The following is an 18757-nucleotide window of genomic DNA, read 5'->3' as shown; positions in this document are numbered from 1 at the left end:
AGTAATTTTTTAAAATAGTCCGAACCCACCATTTTATCTCATGTTTGGTTTTCATCCACCACGGACTATTTTGAAGGATAGATTAATTAATCCCTAAAAGGAGACTAAGTTAAACCCACTCATCCCCACCTTTTTAATCTAGGTACTAATGATCTAGAGAGATTAAGATTTTTGGACAAAAATGCCCATTCTATTCTTTTTTCCCCTCAAGTTTCAATCGTACAAGTCTTTTTTTCTTTCCTTTTCTGACATGATATACAGCCTGTTGCCTTAGGCAAATATTTCGCAGTTGGTCTATATGGCACGCATCTAATTTGTAAAAGAGTACACACGTTTTGAATATACTGCAAATGAGAGGTAAAATATGTGAAAGGCCTTTGTTTTTTAGCTCAAGTGAAGCTAAAAGCCCACCTACTTGAATATAACGATGATGAGAGCCACATAAAAACCATTTTAAGGTCGTCGTCATGCATCATAAGCTCTAGTTATTAGCGGTGCTAAATAGTATCCATATTCGAGAAAATATTTGTAAATGTATCCGTTAGGATATGGATATAGTTACTCAAATCTATAACCGATAAGATATGGTTAAGGATATGGTTTTATCGTTAACGATATGATTTTGTAGTGAAATATCCGGATTTGTATTGGAGATATCCGAATACATGTCAGTCATATTGTTACTATAGTTTTAATCCTTAAGTATGGATTTGAGGTTAATTCTGATGATCAAGATGTCTAATTTTAGCTTTTCATATATAAGAACATATTAATTGCCTCTTTTGTATCACATGAACTATATTTTTTTAATACTATCTAGTTTTCTCATATTCATTTGACCGTTTTGTATCCACATGCATATCCTCTTGTATATCTGCATGTATATCCGTATCCGATTTTAGCGGATATGGATATGAATTTTCCTTAACGAGGTATATATGTATCCGCATCCGAGATGGGTAAGCGGATATGGATATGATAAGTATCATATTCGAGTTGTATCCAGACAAAATGCACCCCTACTGGTTATTGCATACAAGTCCATAGTATTTCTTATTGATTCTATTAATTCAAATGTAAGATGAATCTTATGGTTAATTTGTTATTGCTAGTTGAATTGCTTTTATATTATGTCAAAATTTTCTTACAAATGGTTGTCATGAATGACGACTAGGTTCTCTCCTCGTCCAAGAACAGGGGAGTGGTTAGACTATCTTATAGTAATTAAGCAGGTCGATAACATAGTCAAGGACTTTCTCTTATATATAAAATGCTTTTGAATAGGGCTCCTCACCCTATTTTTACTTTTTAAAAAATTATTTACAAATGTAAGATGAAAATTATTGTTGATTTTTAAGGATGTTTTATTAATGCTAAGGAACCATTTGATATTGTGTTTGGATAATTTTATATTTAATATATGTTTTCAGCTCTTTTATGAGTATATTTTGTTAAATAAATATGGTTGTTTATTGTATCATGACAAGTACAGGTATGCCTATTTTTCAGACAAGGTTCTGCCCATATTTCGGGTTTTTGCTAAACAATGCATTAATATGATATTAGTTGATTAAAGAGCAAAAAGGTCATACTGGTTATGATATTAGTCCCAATTAATATAATCACACTAAAAATAATGGCCTGGACTGATCTTAAGTTAGTTCAAATGTTAGTCCGTGTGAAAACAAACACAAAATGGACTAAAGTAGTCCCAAGATAACACAATCCTAGAACTATAGTCCGGGAGTTACAATACCCTTAATCCCAAGGCAAGAAAACAAACTGGGTTGAAGTAGCTAGGGACTTGTCTATACCGTACACCAAACAATTCATATTTCATTTCCCATGAAAACCATCAATAATAGTTTGTTGATTCTCTAACTTCCAAAGGAGTTGATATCCCAAAATCAATGACTATAGTCACTATACATCATAAGATTAATACCTATAGCTAACATATGAATATATTATGGACTACGAAATCAAACCAAAAATCTCAAAGGGAGAAAAAGATTGCAAGACATTTTGTGAGACCAAACTTGCTGGTCGGTGTGATGCCTTTCAATATGAAGGCTTACAAAAACTAATGAGGTTCACAACTCACCAAAAAAAAACATATGGTCAACAAGTTTAATATTCTGTCTCATCTACATCCTTAACGGCAGCCATGAAGAAACAGAAAAATAAGGACCTTCGAGATCTTAAAACTCTTTTCCTCTTTTGATAACCCATTTATCTTTATTAGTGGGCCATTTATTCCACACTCTCATTACTGCAGACCTTCCTCTATATAGCAAACATACTAAGAAGTATAAATATTCTTCTAACTTTTTACACCTAATAAATTTTATCATATTCTTAACCAAAAATAGCTGCATACCATTCACTCAATCCAATTACCATAAACAAACCTAATTGTTCATTATTAAAGTAACAGCCATTTGAATTGAAATACAAAATTTTCGAACTAAAATTAGTGCTACAGCATTGAGCCAAATGGATTGACTCCACATTACCAACAAAAGCAACAACCTTTACCTCCCAACAAATCACAAAACTTCATCAAACCCTAATTTTTTCCAATCTCAGTACAAAAACTACAGAGAGAGAGAGAGAGGGGATGATTTACTCACATTGCTACCTCTCCAAGCTTGGTAAACCCTAGGCTCCGCAGCCGACGTGGCGGCGAGCGCGGATCCGCTGTACATTCCTCGACCCGGATCCGGATCCGATAAGAACGAACCCTAAAGAGAAGAACACGAGCGAGATCCAGAGTGAAAGCGTCCTAGGGTTTTCTCGTCGGAGCTCCGATTAGGTCCTACGACAGCCGCCGCGTCGCACTTTATTCTAGAAGAGAGAGAGTGAGCGAGGGTGAAGTGTAAATTTTTATGGCGTTTTCCGACATTAATCCCTTGACCTCTCATAATTTTAAACTAATACCTTGAATCATTGAAATTGCGTCTAGATCCCCTATTCTTAACAGGACGGTTTATGAGAATTAGGTCCGAGAGCGGTTAATTTGGAACAAAAAATAAAAATCTGTAAGAATCGAGGGATTTGATGATAGTTTCAATGATTTGACGGACTAATTTCAATATATTAAAGAATGTAGGGAGTCATATGAATAAACACATATCAGTACAATAAGGCTGATCTTTTGCTTTAGACTTTGAACCATGTGATTAGTTGTTTAACGACTTGAATTATGTTTGTTAAGCTACAAATTGATAGTGCTATACTTTTTACATAGTTTCTTACTATTAATAGATGTGAAAGATGAAAGCCTTCTGTTAAAATCCATTCAATATACACCCGAAAAAAGTAAAGTGATACGACCACCGTTATGCAGTCAAATTCTTTTGATTAGAACTGACAATAATTGAGCGCATCATTAGAGCTTAAATATGAACTTATAACTGGTTCGCATGCATGTTCAAAGAGGCCATAATTTCTATTTTGTTTTTTGATTGGGCTGCGTTAAGGAACCTTCAGCTGGGGGTGGGGGGCGGGGTAAGGAGCCTAAACCCCTTTTTAACTTGCCAAAATGTGAGTTAACTCTTTACTGTTTGTCAAACGCAAAAAATACATAAGAGTTAAGTCATCCCCTCTAGAGGAATTAAAATGAATCAATCCTTAAAATGAGGAGTCTGTTAATACTCTTATTTAGAAGGATTAATAATTAGCCTTTTTATTCATAAACAAAATAGTCAAAATCCCCAAACACTAAAAAAGATCACAATAGCTAAAATAAAACTTTTTTAACGGGTTAATAATTTAGTACTTCAGGTTATCAAATGAGCTGACTTTATTAATCATTCTTCTTACTCTCTCTTTCTTAAAACTTTTACCAAACATGGCCTCGAGGATCTTCACAGGAAACCTCTTCACCTTTGTTCATCTCACATAACCGCCATGAGCTGTGTGTCTGACGAAAATCCTTTGAACTTTTCTCACTGGATGTCTTTACATTAATAATTTACAAATAAATAAAATTTCTTTGAGAGAAAACAAGGTAAATTGCCTATAAATGACAAATAATAAACTTTAGGATGCTCTTTAGGCAATAAAGATTAAAGTTCAGGAAGTATTTGTCAGACACCCCAAAATTTTAAGGGGTTATGTGCGATAAACAAAGTTGAGAGGCTTTACATGAAAAAGTCACAATAGGGCGGGGTTTCGCAAATTAACCCAAAAAAAGTAGTAACATTGATATCACATCTTTTTATAGAGTGGTGTTAGGAGCACACCACCCACCACAACCCCAACCACACTCCCCCCTCTCATTGCTACAGTAAACCGGGCCCCACATGGGATTTTAAAAAATTTAAAATCTCATATGAAGCCCGGTTTACTATAACAATGAGAGAGGGAAGTATGGTTGGGGTTGTGGTGGGTGGTGTGCCTCTAACATTATTTCTTTTTATAACCTGCGCGACCAAATTTCACGGCATTTTTTCCTCGGCAGCGACACTTAGATTCAGGTTAACTGCGAAAAGACCCATGCAGGATCGTTGCTTTGAACGTCCAACCCCTCTAGTTTTATTTGATCAGATAGACCTCTAAGTACGGGTGGAAATGAACCAAATAATTAATAAATGGTTCGATAATTGTTCGAATAACTATTCGATCATATTCGATTCGGTAGTTCATTTACCACTAAACAAATATTTTTTAGTATTCGAGTTTACTAAAGAATAGAATTTAACCAGATGTATATTCGATTCGTTTATCTATTAAATATTCGCTTAAAATTTGATCACAACTTATTATTTGTATTACACATATGATGTTATATTTTTAACTCGTTTACCATTATTACTTAAGTTTTATGTACTGATTTTAAGACTTAAATAATCTTAAATCCGTTATCTAATTTAAATTTTGATTAAAATATATATACATCATATATTATAAAGGAATAATTTTTATTTATGAATTTTAATACTATTTGGAAATCAAATTCTTTAGCGGAATAAATATAGTTTGATATTCGATAAGTATTTGTGAATATTCATGAATATTTATCAAATACCAAGTATTCGAGTTCGAATTCGAAAAACTAGATATGTGAATATTAGAGTCCACATTCGAATTCGATAATTTTAAGCAAATACAAATACGAACACCTTGGCATTCGATTCGATTCGATCGTTTACCACCCCTACCTCTAAGCAAAAGTTTTTAACTCATTTAAAGAGAAAATTGTTCTTCCACAAATAGAGCCATGAGAGTTCCAACCGGAAAAAAAAAACACTAGGGGTTCTATCCGCAACACAATAAAACTAGAAGGGTATTACGCAAAACAGTCGTACAACAGATGGTTCTATCGCACTTAAGCGCTAATTCATTTGCAATAGTACAACTTATCAAAAGCAAACTGTGTAACCGAAATAGCGGCAAGCACATTGAACATGACATGCGTCAGTTAAATCATCATAATTTGTTACCAAGAGCGCAAACGCCGCACCCCGGTCCTCATCAAATGATCAAGAAGAAGCTAAAAGAGTTATCTGAGTAAACTGAATGCATATAAATATACTGCAGTTTTTACTGCATGGACTGGAAACGCTTCATGATGATCACGCTCATGTCGACGTATCGCTGGGCACAGTTTGTGAGGCAACTGGTCTCGCCAGAGCTGAACTTGCTGCCGGGGGTTCCAGTGATGCACTTGTCCCAACACAGGTTTGTTAGCTTCCCTACCATCTCGCTCACCATCGCTTTCTGCCTCTCTTGCTGCATTCATAAAGATATTTACGAGTGAAATTTCTTTCTACCAAACAATAAAGTCTTCACAAGTGGGGCATGTTGGTATCCAAGAATTTCATTTTTACGTGTAAAAAAGAGAGAGTACGCCAGCCCTTACTGTGCACGAGAATTTTGCTGGGCCCTATTGTGACAAAATTATGAACATAAACGTTATGTATCATTGCAGATACGAAGAAGATGTAGTCACTCATATGTCCATAACTACTTCTCTGAACAACAGACAGTAATTTTAGGTTAGGTTACACCACTAGGGAGTCGCGAATTGATAAATAACCTTTTGTATTGAGATGTTACCCAGGAGTCATGAGTTGACGAATAACATTTTGTCTTATAGTTTTCGAATAAACAGTACTCGAATTGAAGGCTACAAAGTAACACCATCTAAAATTTAGAGTGTATGTGCCAATAAAAAGGTTTAGGAGAGTACAAATGGCAACGCCACAAGATTAAAGAGGGTATATCTCAAAGCGACTAAAAAGCACTCAAAATTGAGGGCAAAAAGTAACATCAACTGAGGTTTAGAGGGTGTGAGTTCTAATGAAAAAAGTTTTGTAGGGCATAAGTGGCTACATCACCAAATTAAAGAGGGTATATCTGCAATTAAACCTAAAGGTTGATTGTGGTAAAAATTTAACTACTTTCAAGCTTTCACAGCAAATACTAAATACTTGTATATCTTGAGAAAGATATGAAGTATCATGGGCTCAGAAAGCCGACTTGAAAGGAGCCACATGCCAAAGAGCTCAACCTTAAAAAGTAGACAAGAACAACAAATCCAACTAACAGAAACTTTTATTGCAGTGTTTTGGTGTGACTACAGGAACCCAAAAGCTGTAGAAACCTTTTGAAATAAGAAATATTCTACAGATGGGAATAAATGTCAACAATTGCATGCCCTATAGGCGTGTTATGCTTATACAAGATCCTAGTTACTGATTGAAGAACTGAACAAGTATATTCACAATGCAAGAGCTACGTTACTCGGACACGGTGATTTGGCCGCCGTACCGGTGTCGATACGACCCGACACCGATCCGGGTACGAAATACGGGTCGGATACGGTGGGTGGCACTCGGATACGGCGACTGTGTGAATCGACGAGCTTTGAGGGAGGAGGCGACGACGAGCTTTGACGGAGGAGGCGACGACGAGCTTCGAGGGAGGAGGCGACGGCGAGCTTCGAGGAAGGAGTCGGAGTCGGCGACGAGCTTCAAGGGAGGAGTCGGAGTCGAGATTTGAGGGGCGACGAGCTTCAAGGGAGAATAGTGACAACCCGAGCGCCGAGCCCTAGAATCAACTGGGAGTGAGATCTGAAGGAGGAGAGAGGAGGGAGAGAGGAGCGGATCTCCTTGGGTCTGAAGGAGGAGGCGGAAAGAAGCAGGAGAAAATAAAGTGAACCCTAGCCCTTAGAACCCTTTTATATGTGTATCCTTTGTAAATAAAAAATTGTATACTTATAGTATCTTGTATGGGTAGCATTTGTATGGGTAGCAATAGCATTTGTAAATAAAACTTGTAATATTTACCTTGTAATATTTATATGGGTAGCATTTGTATGAGTAGCATTTGTAAATAAAAATTTGGGCTAGGATTGTAATATTTTGTAAACTTGTAATATTTATCTTCCATTTCAACAATATACTTGTAATATTTTGAGGAATGCTTGTAATTTTTTGAGGAATGCTTGTAATATTTTTTATTGTCGTATCCCCGTACCCGTGTCGAAATTTAGGACGGTGTCCCCGTATCCAAAAATTTTAGAAATTTCGTATCAGACACTCGGATCCGCACCCGTATCGGATACTCGTACCCGAGTCCATGTAACGTAGTGCAAGAGTTTTAACGGGGTTACTTAGATCAACAGTAGAAACCAACTGAGTGCAGTGAATCAATGAGCCCAAGGATGCAACAGGATCTATATATCCAGGATAATCATGGATCAGAAAGTGAGACAAACTAGAACTAATTTGTCATTTACAGATCGGATTTGTAACGAATAAAAAAACTAATGCTCAGAACCAAGTTGCTGTCTTTTGGAGATATTTATTCCCTGAAGAATCTTAATTTTCTAACTATGACAAGTGCCCTAGGGAAACCCATTTGCTTGCTGCATAAGACCTCAGACTTCCCACACCAAAACAGGAATCTCAAAAAATTTAGCTAAATGGTCTCAACCAAATGCTCATATTTATCAAGTTGAATCACAAATAGTGTAATTACATTTTAAAGCAAGTCACTTCAACTAATTTATAATCATGGATCAATTAAGAGACTTATATAAACACACCAATCATTGGCATATTTCACCAGGGGACATGCAATACAAGCTATATATATAGATCCTTCATAATTACATTTGTTTTATTAGTCATATTCACAATTTCACAATCACATAATGATATCACTAAGACAAGACATGAATGTTTAACAAACAATTCAAAAGTAATTACTTAACTACTTCCAATTATAACTCAAGTCTAAAGAAATTATATTGAAATAATGCAAGTTATATTGTAATAATGTAGGGTAACGACGTATCTGAGTTATTTCATAGGTTTATGTAACATTTAAGGCCCGTTATGTTACATAACGCAACGTAACAACTAACAAGTCACTTAACGGTTCTGTGACTTCTGTCAACAATGTTCCTTCATGTGTGGTGCATCTCAGCTCTACCTTTGTTGAACCATGCCCATTTCTCTCTTTGCATCATTTTGCAACGTAGAGTAGAGGCAGAAAAGACACTTCTTTAGAATCTCTTGCCTGATAGCCGTCATGGTAAAGTAATACTCAAGCAGTCCAACATGGCAAGACTCCCATTTATGAACTGCCACATTTTTCATCTTTCTAACAATTGCCTATATGTCAATCATGATAAGTATGATCAAGAATTATCAGGAGATGTTGGAATCTCTATATCTCGAGCTACCACTAATCACATAATGCTCTTAAGGGTTATCTAGATTTCCACCACCAAACTCAAATCTCAATAAAGCATCCCATCCATGTATCAGCAACTCCTTTTAAATATTATAGTGACAATGATTAAAGACTATTTCTTCAAGAATCATTGTCTAAAAACACCAGCATTCTGAAATACAAATATAATTTCCACGACAATTGCATCCAAAACTATATTCTAACACATTCAATTTGTAGAATCCTATAGATTTGAACATTCTTCTTATATTGCGGTCAATGGAACACAACATCTATGGTGACTACAGAGCTGCATCAAACTTCATCAACCAAGCTTACATTTTATATTGTAACAATAATTTATCCATTTCGATGAATTTCACATAACAGAATCAGTTAGAACATAAAAAAGAATCTATTCCTTTGTCATTGCAATCTGCCATCCGAATTCTCAACAATATCACACTTATTGTTCTACAATCCAACAAGTCCGATCAATATCCTTTTTGTTCTCTCTATGTATTCTAAGACTTCACGTTTTTCCAATTCATCACTTGATTCATTTCAAATGTTCCTAGTTCATATATCAGAAAACTCACTTCCTACGACAACCAAGTCATCCGTCTAGTTGTTTGTTTAGGAGTATCACCGCATATAGATCAACGAAAGAGCATTACATGGATACCCAAATATGAAATTAGACATATTCTAGATCCCTATGTCTTATAAAGGATATTAAATCTTCCATCATCATCTTCATAGCACTCGTTCCATGATCATGGGTTCTTCGGTGTTGGAACTCCATTCAAAGTGATAGCGCTACACTAAAAGCAGGCAACTTTATTTCATACATCAAAAAAGAAAATACTACAAACACTTTTCATAAATCAACCAATCCAAAATCCATCAATTTAATACCACAAGCATTCTACTGCAAAAAGACCTCTTATTCATTCTTATTCTCAACTAATTCCTAGTCATATTGATAAATAAATAAATAAATACAGAAATAATTCATTAAATAAGTCGCTCTAGAGTAAAATTTGAAGACAAAGCAAAGCTTGGAAATCATTCAATTGGAAAATTAGGGATTTTACCTCAATCATTCTCTGGAACTCCGCGGAATTCTCCATTGAAAAAGGTGGCTCCTCTAAAACCCTAGTTGAAGAGATGATGAGCTTCGACCAAAACCCCAAAATTAGCTACGTTTTATTTGGCCTTGTCGAGGATAGTAGGCCGTCATATTTGGAGGCCCATTTCTGGCATGGGTCACGTGATTGGGCCATTTGGTAAACGCATTTGTGATTTTTTTTTTCCATATTAGACCCTAGCTTTCATCCTATTTATATTAGACTTCCAAATCTTCATGCTTCTAAACAACGCTTATATAATGTTTGAAATAGGGGTGTTATTCAAAATAAAATTAACGGAATTGAGCCCGTGAACTACAAACGTGGGATGTCTTTAAACAACTTAATGGAGTGTAAATCACAAATATGAAGATTCAGTAGCCTAAGGGCCTGTTTGGATTTGTAGGGGGTGAAGAGAAGTTAAGGGAAACTGAGAGAAGGGAAGAGAAGGGAAGTGAAGGGAGTTCCCTTCCCCTTGGTTACACCCCAATTTGGGGGGTAACAAATTTTATACTATCAGGGGGTGAACCAAGGGGAACTAGGCTGAATTAACTTCACCTCCTAAGTGTTCCCAAACAAGGTGAATGGAGGTGAATGGTTCCCCTAACTTTCCTTCACCCTCATTCCCCTCAATCCAAACAAGCCCTAACATAAAATTGTTTAGAAGTTAGGGACCAGTACAAGTAAAGCTCTTTGCCCTTACAAAATTGGATAGGGTTTAGGTCCTAGATTAACTATATCCTTGTGTTCTTTGCGTTTCGAGCAATAACTACTTTTCATCTTGTGCTCTAATTTCCACAGAGGGGAGCCACTGAGAAATTTTAAAACGTGAATCAACCTCCAATAAGTTCAAACTTGACCCATCATAACAATTTGGAAAATCTCCCCATATTCCACAAAATCAAGCAAGCCAAAGAGGATTAGGTCACTAACCACGCAATTATGTCTCCAAATATAGGCTAATAACAAAGGCATATATATATATATATTGCCTTATTTTCCCTCTTAGTACGATTGATAGGTACATCCCATGTTAGAATCTCATGTCTTGCTTCAAATTCAAGCATGACCTAAGTCGTACTCTGCCCCCATTGGATTCCTTGACACCAATGACAAGTTTGCCTTGAGAACAAAGAAAACAACCCCTCATGTTTTTATGTTTTCTTCCTCTTCTAGAGGAGAACAAGTCCTCAAAAGGGTTGTCCTCCTCAACTTGTTTAATAAGGGGGGAAAAAGTACATTTTTTTTTGTCAAACCTTAGCTTTATATTTCTTGAGTCTTTAGTACTCCCCTCCCATTGTAGGGGAACACCTAGAAAATCTCATCGTGTGATGTGGTTAGGTTTCCTTGTGAAGCCGTTGGTCATTATTGATGTGCCTTTTTGGGAGGGTTTGCTTGGTTTTTGCTTAAACTTCTTTGATGTTTGAATTCAAAACCTTGGTATTGATAGGGACTTCATAAAATCAATTATAATTTCATAAAACTATAGGCTTATATTGGAAGAATTTTTTTAAAAGCAATTACGAAAAAAACAAGTCGGACTTGAAGCTATTATGCTGGAGTATTAAAGGGAGAAGTCTTCAAGCGGCTTTTAGGGAAGAAAAGAAGTTCAAAAGGAGTTCATGGAATTAAAATAGTTAGGAGTGTTACTATAGGGATTTTTAGATCTCGCAAATGTTACGCGCAGCGGAAATTTCGGCAGCACTTTGGCAACACAACAAGAGTTAGGTCGCAATAAGAATTCTTGTTGTGCTGCCGAAGTGCTGCCAAAATTTCCGCTGCGCGCAACAAGTGGTATCAGAGCCCGGTTTCAGATCTAGGGTTTTTTGGTGGAGGAAGATTTTTTGTGTGAAGCTTGGTTCTTGGAGTTCTAGGCTTCCGTGGAGATAGCATTAGGAGTTGCCGTTGGAGATTTCGCTTTCCTCGTGTGGGTAGGAGATCTATTTGGAATCCGATCTAGGGTTCAGTTGGGTGGTTCCTAATTTCTATCAAATTTGTTCTTTCTCTATAATTTGGAGTTAGTTTGCAATGGGAGAAGAAGGTGAAAGCAGCAAATCGATGGCGAGTACAATACAAGTTGGTTTTCAGAACACTAAGATTAGTGTCTGTTTGGAACATGAGCTGAAATATGATGTGATTGGGGTGACGTCTGCAATGAAGATGTGGGAAATTCTCAACAATAAGTATCTCACAAAGAGTGTTGAGAACAGGTTGCACTTGCTGCGAAGACTCTTCAGATTTCAGATGTCCAGAGGCACCTCGCTAGCGGCTCATGTGAACAACTACACTAAGTTGTTGTCAGATTTGGCGAATGTTGATGAGAAGATATCGGATGAGTACAAGGCGATTATTTTGTTGGGCTCCTTACCGGATGAGGAGTATGATACCTTCGTGCTCACTTTGTTGAACGGGAGATCTTCTATCAGCTATAGTGAAGTGACTAACGCATTGACCAATTACGATTTGAGGAGGAAGGACAAGGAGACTTCACGTGCTAGCACTTCAGGCGAGACCTTGTCGACGAGAGGTAGAAGCCCATATCCGAAAGGTGGTAATAGAGGAAGGTCAAAGTCAAGAAGCCGCCACCAATTAGCAAAGAACCAATGTGCATTCTGCAAGGAGCAGGGACATTAGAAGAGAGCACCTCGCTTGCGGCTCATGTGAACAACTATACGAAGTTGTTGTCGGACTTGGCGAATGTTGATGAGAAGATATCGGATGAGTACAAGGCGATTATTTTGTTGGGCTCCTTACCGGATGAGGAGTATGATACCTTCGTGCTCACTTTGTTGAACGGGAGATCTTCTATCAGCTATAGTGAAGTGACTAACGCTTTGACGAACTACGATTTGAGGAGGAAGGATAAGGAGACTTCCCGCGCTAGTACTTCAGGAGAGGCCTTGTCGACGAGAGGTAGAAGCCCATATCCGAAAGGTGGTAATAGAGGAAGGTCAAAGTCTAGAGGCCGCCACCAATTAACAAAGAACCAATGTGCATTCTGCAAGGAGCAGGGACATTGGAAGAGAGACTGCCTGAAGCTCAAGGAGAAGGAGAATGGCAAGAAAAAGGGCCCGAAGGCCAATGAGGTGAACATTGCGAAAGGCGATGATTCCGATGATTCGTGCTTTTCTCTACTGATTACTCCGGAGGTGAACCATGTGGATGCATCAGATTGGATGCTTGATTCCGGCGCTACTTTTCATGTGACCCCTAGGCGAGACTGGTTTGCATCTTTTGAGAAAGTCGACGGGGGCGTTGTTGTCATGGGAAATGATCAATCATGTGGCGTTTGTGGGATAGGTACCGTGCGGATTAGGATGCACGATGGAGTAGTCTGTGAGTTGAAAGATGTGAGATGTGTTCCTCAACTGAAGAAAAATCTTATCTCAGTTGGAGCTTTGGAGGCGAAGGGATTCAAGATGACTTTCGAAAACGCTGTAGCGAAGGTTACTAAGGGATCATCGGTGGTGATGAGGGGAGTCCGCAATCGGAATTTGTATTATCTGAAGGGAAGCACCGAGATTGGCCAGGTTGCTTCGGCTATTTCAGAAGCGGACATGAGCAGACTTTGGCACTATAGATTGGGGCACACAGGTGAAAAGTCACTGCAGGCATTGTGCAAGCAGGGGCTATTGAAGGGAGCCAAGAGTGGGAAGATTGAGTTTTGTGAGCACTGTGTTCTTGGCAAGAAGACAAAGGTGAAGTTCGGGACTGCCATTCATCAGACGAGGGGCATCCTGGACTACGTGCACACAGACGTTTGGGGTCCCACCAAGACTGCATCACTTGGTGGTAGACATTGGTTCGTCACTTTTGTAGATGACTATTCTAGGCGTTGTTGGGTGTACACCATGACGAAGAAGAGTGAAGTCCTAGATTTGTTTGTGGAGTGGAAGAAGAGATTGGAACTGCAGACTGGGAGAAAGATCAAGACGTTGCGATCCGACAACGGTGGTGAGTATACTTCTGACCCCTTTCAGCAGCTATGTCGAGACGAGGGCATAGAGAGACACTTCACAGTTAGTCATACACCGCAGCAAAATGGGGTGGCAGAGAGGTTGAATCGGTCTTTACTGGAGAAGATCCGATGCTTATTGTCGCAGAGTGGTTTGGAGAAGATCTTTTGGGCTGAGGCACTTACATATGCGAGCCACCTCATTAATAGGTTGCCTTCATCTGCGATTGAGGGGAAGACCCCTATGGAGATGTGGTCGGGAAAGCCAGCACACGATTATGACCAGCTCAAGGTATTTGGGTGCCCTGCATATTATCATGTTAGAACTGATAAATTGGAACCTCGAGCTAGGAAGGCCATATTTGTAGGATTCAAGCGTGGTGTCAAGGGATACAAGCTTTGGGATCCAGTTGATAAGAAGATTGTGCTGAGTAGGGACGTCACGTTTGATGAAGCTTCTATCTTGAAGCTTCCAAGCTCTCATCAGGTGGAGAGCGACCCGACGGAGGAGATATCGCAGGTGGTGGAGATCGATGCAGCTCCACATTGTCCAGATGATACAGTATACATGCAGGTGCCGACTGAAGTGACGCCAGGCGAGCACGACGGTGACACGGAGGATATGAGTACAAATGTGCAGGATCAAGAACTGACGGCTCAGGTTCAGGATTCTATTGCGGTTCGGAGACAGAGGAAAAACATACAGATGCCAGCATGGTATGCCGACACAGTTGCGTATGCACTTCCGGTGGAGAGTATCGATGAGTTAGTACCTACTATATTTAGAGAGGCCGAGCAGAGTTTGGAGGCTAATTCGTGGCAGGTGGTTATGCAGGAGGAGATGGAATCTCTTCATAAGAACGATACATGGGAGCTTGTTGAGCTTCCAAAGGGGCGGAAGGTAATTGGTTGCAAGTGGGTATACACGAAGAAGGAGTGCATTGAGGGCACTCCATTGAGGTTCAAAGCTAGGTTGGTTGCGAAGGGTTATGCACAGGAGGAAGGTATTGACTATAATGAGGTTTTCTCTCCGGTGGTGAAGCACTATTCGATTCGGATTTTGCTAGCTTTGGTGGCACAGTATGGTTTGGAGTTAGATCAATTAGATGTGAAGACGGTATTTCTTCATGGTAATCTTGATGAAGAAATATATATGACTCAGCCATTGGGATTCCGAGCTGCAGGGAAAGAAAAGTTAGTTTGCAAACTAAAAAAATCGCTATATGGTTTGAAGCAGTCTCCTCGACAGTGGTATAGGCGATTCGATTGTTTTATGATTGGTCATTCGTACACTCGGAGCCAATTTGATCCTTGCGTATATTTTCACAAGTTGAAAGGAGGTGCGTACATTTATTTGTTGCTCTATGTCGATGACATGTTGGTTGCCTCTATTTCCAGGTCGGCTATAGATGAGTTGAAAGTTCAGCTTTCAAATGAGTTTGAGATGAAGGAATTGGGCGAGGCGAAGCGCATTTTAGGGATGGAGATCGGCAGAGACAAGAAGAAGGGCAGAATTTGTTTGACACAGGTGGCTTATTTGAAGAAGGTTCTACAGCGATTCCATATTAGCATGGATACGAAGCCAGTTAGTGTACTATTGGGAGCCCATTTGAAGCTTTCAGCTGGTCTTTCACCGAAGTCAGTTGAAGATCGAGAGTTAATGTCGAAGACTCCATATGCGAGTGCGGTTGGGAGCTTGATGTACGCAATGGTATGTACGAGACCGGATTTGTCACAGGCGGTAAGCATGGTTTCGAGATACATGCATGATCCAGGAGTGGGTCATTGGGACGCCGTGAAATGGATTTTGAGGTACATTCGAGGTACGCTCAATGTTGGTTTAGTTTATGAGCGGGACACTACAGGTGGGAAGCTATGCATTGGCTATGTTGATTCGGATTATACCAGGGATTTGGATAAACGTCGGTCTACTACGGGGTATGTGTTCATTTTGACCCGTGCGCCGGTGTGTTGAAGATGCACCTTACAGTCGATGATGGCTTTGTCTACGACGGAGGCAGAGTATATGGCGGTTATGGAGGCTGTGAATGAGGCTATTTGGCTTCGAGGACTTTTGGAGGAACTTGGTATATCGTAGCGGTCCGTCACTATTCATTGTGATAGCATGAGTGATATCTATTTGGCAAAGAATCAGGTTTTTCATGCGAGGACGAAGCATATTGACGTTCATTATCACTTCGTTCGGGATGTTCTTAAAGATGGTGATGTGGAGATTGTGAAAGTCCACACGAAGGATAATCCGGTGGATATGCTCACTAAGGTGGTTCCGAGCAACAAGTTTGATCATTGTCGAAACTTGTTGCATATTCGTGATTGTTGAGGCTGTTGGTGGCAAATTGGGTGAACTACGTTTGGCTTGATTCCTTGGGCAAGAGGATACGTAGGCAGTCATGTTTGATTCAGCCGGTTTTGGATTAGTTGATTTTGATGGGGGTGAGATTGTTTGGACTCTCGTTCGGGTTCCCGACTTGTTATCGCATGAGTGGGACATTTGGTTTCTTTGGTGTCGGCTCAGTTTTGAAAAAACTTCGCCGAGGTGGAGAATTGTGAGTGGGGCCCAGGCACCACGTGAATGAAGGGGAGCCCAGTTTCCGCGTGAACAATTGTGTTCACGAGTGCACTTCAAAGCGCGTGGGGGCCACATCTCAATTATATATATATCAACTTGTTTTGTTTTTTAGGGTAGCGAAGGAGGTGAGCACGGAAGTTTGGCGGCTGCAGGTTGGGAGTTTTGCGGTTGCGGGAAAATTCGCAGCAGGAGAAAAACTGACGGCGGCTGCAAAAGAAAAGCAGAGATTTTTTTGGGTTTTGTGCAGCCCCTTATTTGGTTTTTTGTGCTTTTGAGAGATATATTTTGTGAGGGATTTGAGAGAGTTTGTTTGAAGGTTTAGATTGAGTGATTGTAAACCCTAGTTGTATTATCTCCCTCTATTAGTAGATCTCCCCCCTCATTGCCACGTGGACGTAGGCAATTTGTCGAACCACGTAAAATTGGTTGTATCGCTATTTGTGTGATTTGTAATAGCTTTTAGGTTCCCTCGACGCGCAGTCCTAGAGCTGACGAGAGGAAGAGCTAATATCCCACTTTGATGGGATATTAGGCTTCAGATTCTTGTTCCCTTTGAGAAACAAGAATTCTTATTGCGACCTATCTCTTGTTGTGCTGCCGAAGTGCTGCCGAAATTTCCGCTGCGCGTAACAGCAAAAACCCCAAAAAAGCCACCAAACGCAACAAATAAAATCACATAAGATTTAACATGGAAAACCCTCAAGAGGGAAAAACCACGGGATCAAAATCAATCCACTATCACCTCCAAATTACAATCTTTTGCACGGACAAAGGCTGCCAAAATCTCTCTCTCTCTCTCTCTCTCTCTCTCTCTTTCTCCTTCTTCTTTTTCGTTTTTCCTCTAACAATAGAAGGACGTATATAAGGAAACCAAAACTCTATCTCTAGCTTAACTTTCTAATTAGAATAAGATTCAAACTCCTAACATGATGGAACCCAAACTCCTAATCATGATAGATCACTAAGCCTATCTAATTCTCATGAAGTTCTACAGAAAATTAAAAACACTATACCCAACAGTTACCTGCAAAACCTCCAAAGTTAAAAGGGTTTGTTTTTTAAATTAACCCCAATTAGTTATCTAACATATCTTTTATAATTATTGGGGTAAATTACACTATAGCCCTGTGAACTTTCAGCATTTTGTAGTAAACCACTATGAACGGTTAAAATTATACTAAAGTCCCAATAACTTTTGCAAAGACCCCCTCATATCATTTGGGTAATTTACATTAAACTCAAATAACTTTCAAAATGCCTTTTTATATTATTTTTTAGTTCTAATTTATGTGCGTTATCTGCACAAATGTAGAAACTTTTTTGGCTTTTCTACAAATTAGAGAAGTTAATGGTTTTTGTTAGGTTTAGGGGGTGGGGTGTCAGTGTGATTTCGAAAGTTCATTTGAGTTTAGTGCAAAACGCCGGAAGTTAATTGGGATTTAGTGTAAGGCTAAATTTCTCATGGATGTTAGTCAACTAGAACATTTTTGATAGAAGTGGAACACTTTTTAGTATGAGATAATTTTTTAATGTGGGATATTTTAGTGGGATAATTGGGAGTAATTTTTTTTAAAACATGATATTTAGTAGGACAATTGTTAGTATAATTAAGAATAATTTTTAGAAATCAATAAGCATATAAGTCATGTATTTTGATGATAAGACTACTATTTATACATTTTAAAACTTATTATTATTATTAATTATTTACTTTGGTGTTAATGAATCTTAAAGAACTATTAGATAGACTATAAGATATTATTATATTATTATTTGTAACTTTTTGATTTTTTGTAATTATTATTGTAATATAAATTAAAAGAACTAGTTTTTCCTTTTTTTCCTTTCTTTTTCGATATATCAGACATCATTCCTTCGTCTCTCAATTTTAATTAATGTTTAATAAAACATGAATTTTATAATTTCTAAATTTAAATTAATTATACAATTAAAGTATTTATAAAAATAAAAAATAACATTAAATAGAATGGGACAATAAGAAGAGATGTGATCTAATTTTATGGTGTGGCTTGAAGATAATGGAGAAATAAATAGGATAATTTGTAGGATAAAATTTTGTAGTGTTAGTCAACTAGAACTAAAACTAGAATAAAATTTTACAGTGCTAGTCAATTAGAACTCCAACAAATTAGAACTAGTATACTTATATAAAATTATCCTATTTTTTATTTTTCTATAAAAAAAATAGTTCTAGTCTCTCAAATTATCCTATATTTTAGCTTGAAACTAGATGGTAAAAACTAGAACTCATATTTATTTTATTATTTTTTATTTTTTATATTTTTTTTTTCTTTACTTCTTTTCTACTATGTTTATTATCATCATTAGACCATGCTATCGGATCAGATCTCGTCTCCTCTTAGTCATCTCTGA

The 18757-nt window shown here is 38.1% G+C and overlaps 2 protein-coding genes across 3 annotated transcripts in view; both read right to left on the bottom strand.

Moving 5' to 3' along the window:
• LOC109825081 (probable protein S-acyltransferase 7) overlaps window positions 1-2942 on the bottom strand; it is a 12733-nt gene extending 9791 nt beyond the window's left edge. The window contains exon 1 of one of the 2 annotated variants that reach the window (XM_020391795.1): window positions 2634-2942. In XM_020391795.1, coding sequence (XP_020247384.1) covers window positions 2634-2708 — 75 coding nt within the window. In that variant the 5' untranslated portion in view covers window positions 2709-2942. The remainder of the gene's footprint in view (window positions 1-2633) is intronic. The other variant, XM_020391794.1, reaches the window with a different exon arrangement.
• LOC109825904 (mitochondrial import inner membrane translocase subunit TIM8) lies at window positions 5241-9900 on the bottom strand. Its single transcript, XM_020392816.1, has 2 exons — window positions 9786-9900; window positions 5241-5736 (listed from the first exon to the last, which is right to left on the bottom strand). The coding sequence occupies exons 1-2, from the start codon at window positions 9819-9821 to the stop codon at window positions 5548-5550; spliced, it is 225 nt and encodes a 74-aa protein (XP_020248405.1). The 5' UTR covers window positions 9822-9900; the 3' UTR covers window positions 5241-5547.

The sequence above is a fragment of the Asparagus officinalis genome, chromosome 10 (genome assembly GCF_001876935.1).
Source record: "Asparagus officinalis chromosome 10, Aspof.V1, whole genome shotgun sequence".
NCBI classification, from domain to species: Eukaryota; Viridiplantae; Streptophyta; class Magnoliopsida; order Asparagales; family Asparagaceae; genus Asparagus; species Asparagus officinalis.
This window is presented reverse-complemented; position numbering and strand designations above follow the sequence as displayed.

Bases quoted from the DNA above. Each gene is read 5' to 3' on its own strand.
- LOC109825904 (XM_020392816.1), bottom strand. From the start codon at position 9,821: ATGGAGAATTCCGCGGAGTTCCAGAGAATGATTGAG. The intron at 5,737-9,785 runs GTAAAATCCCTA...TTATGAATGCAG, and splicing joins AGTTCCAGAGAATGATTGAG to CAAGAGAGGCAGAAAGCGAT.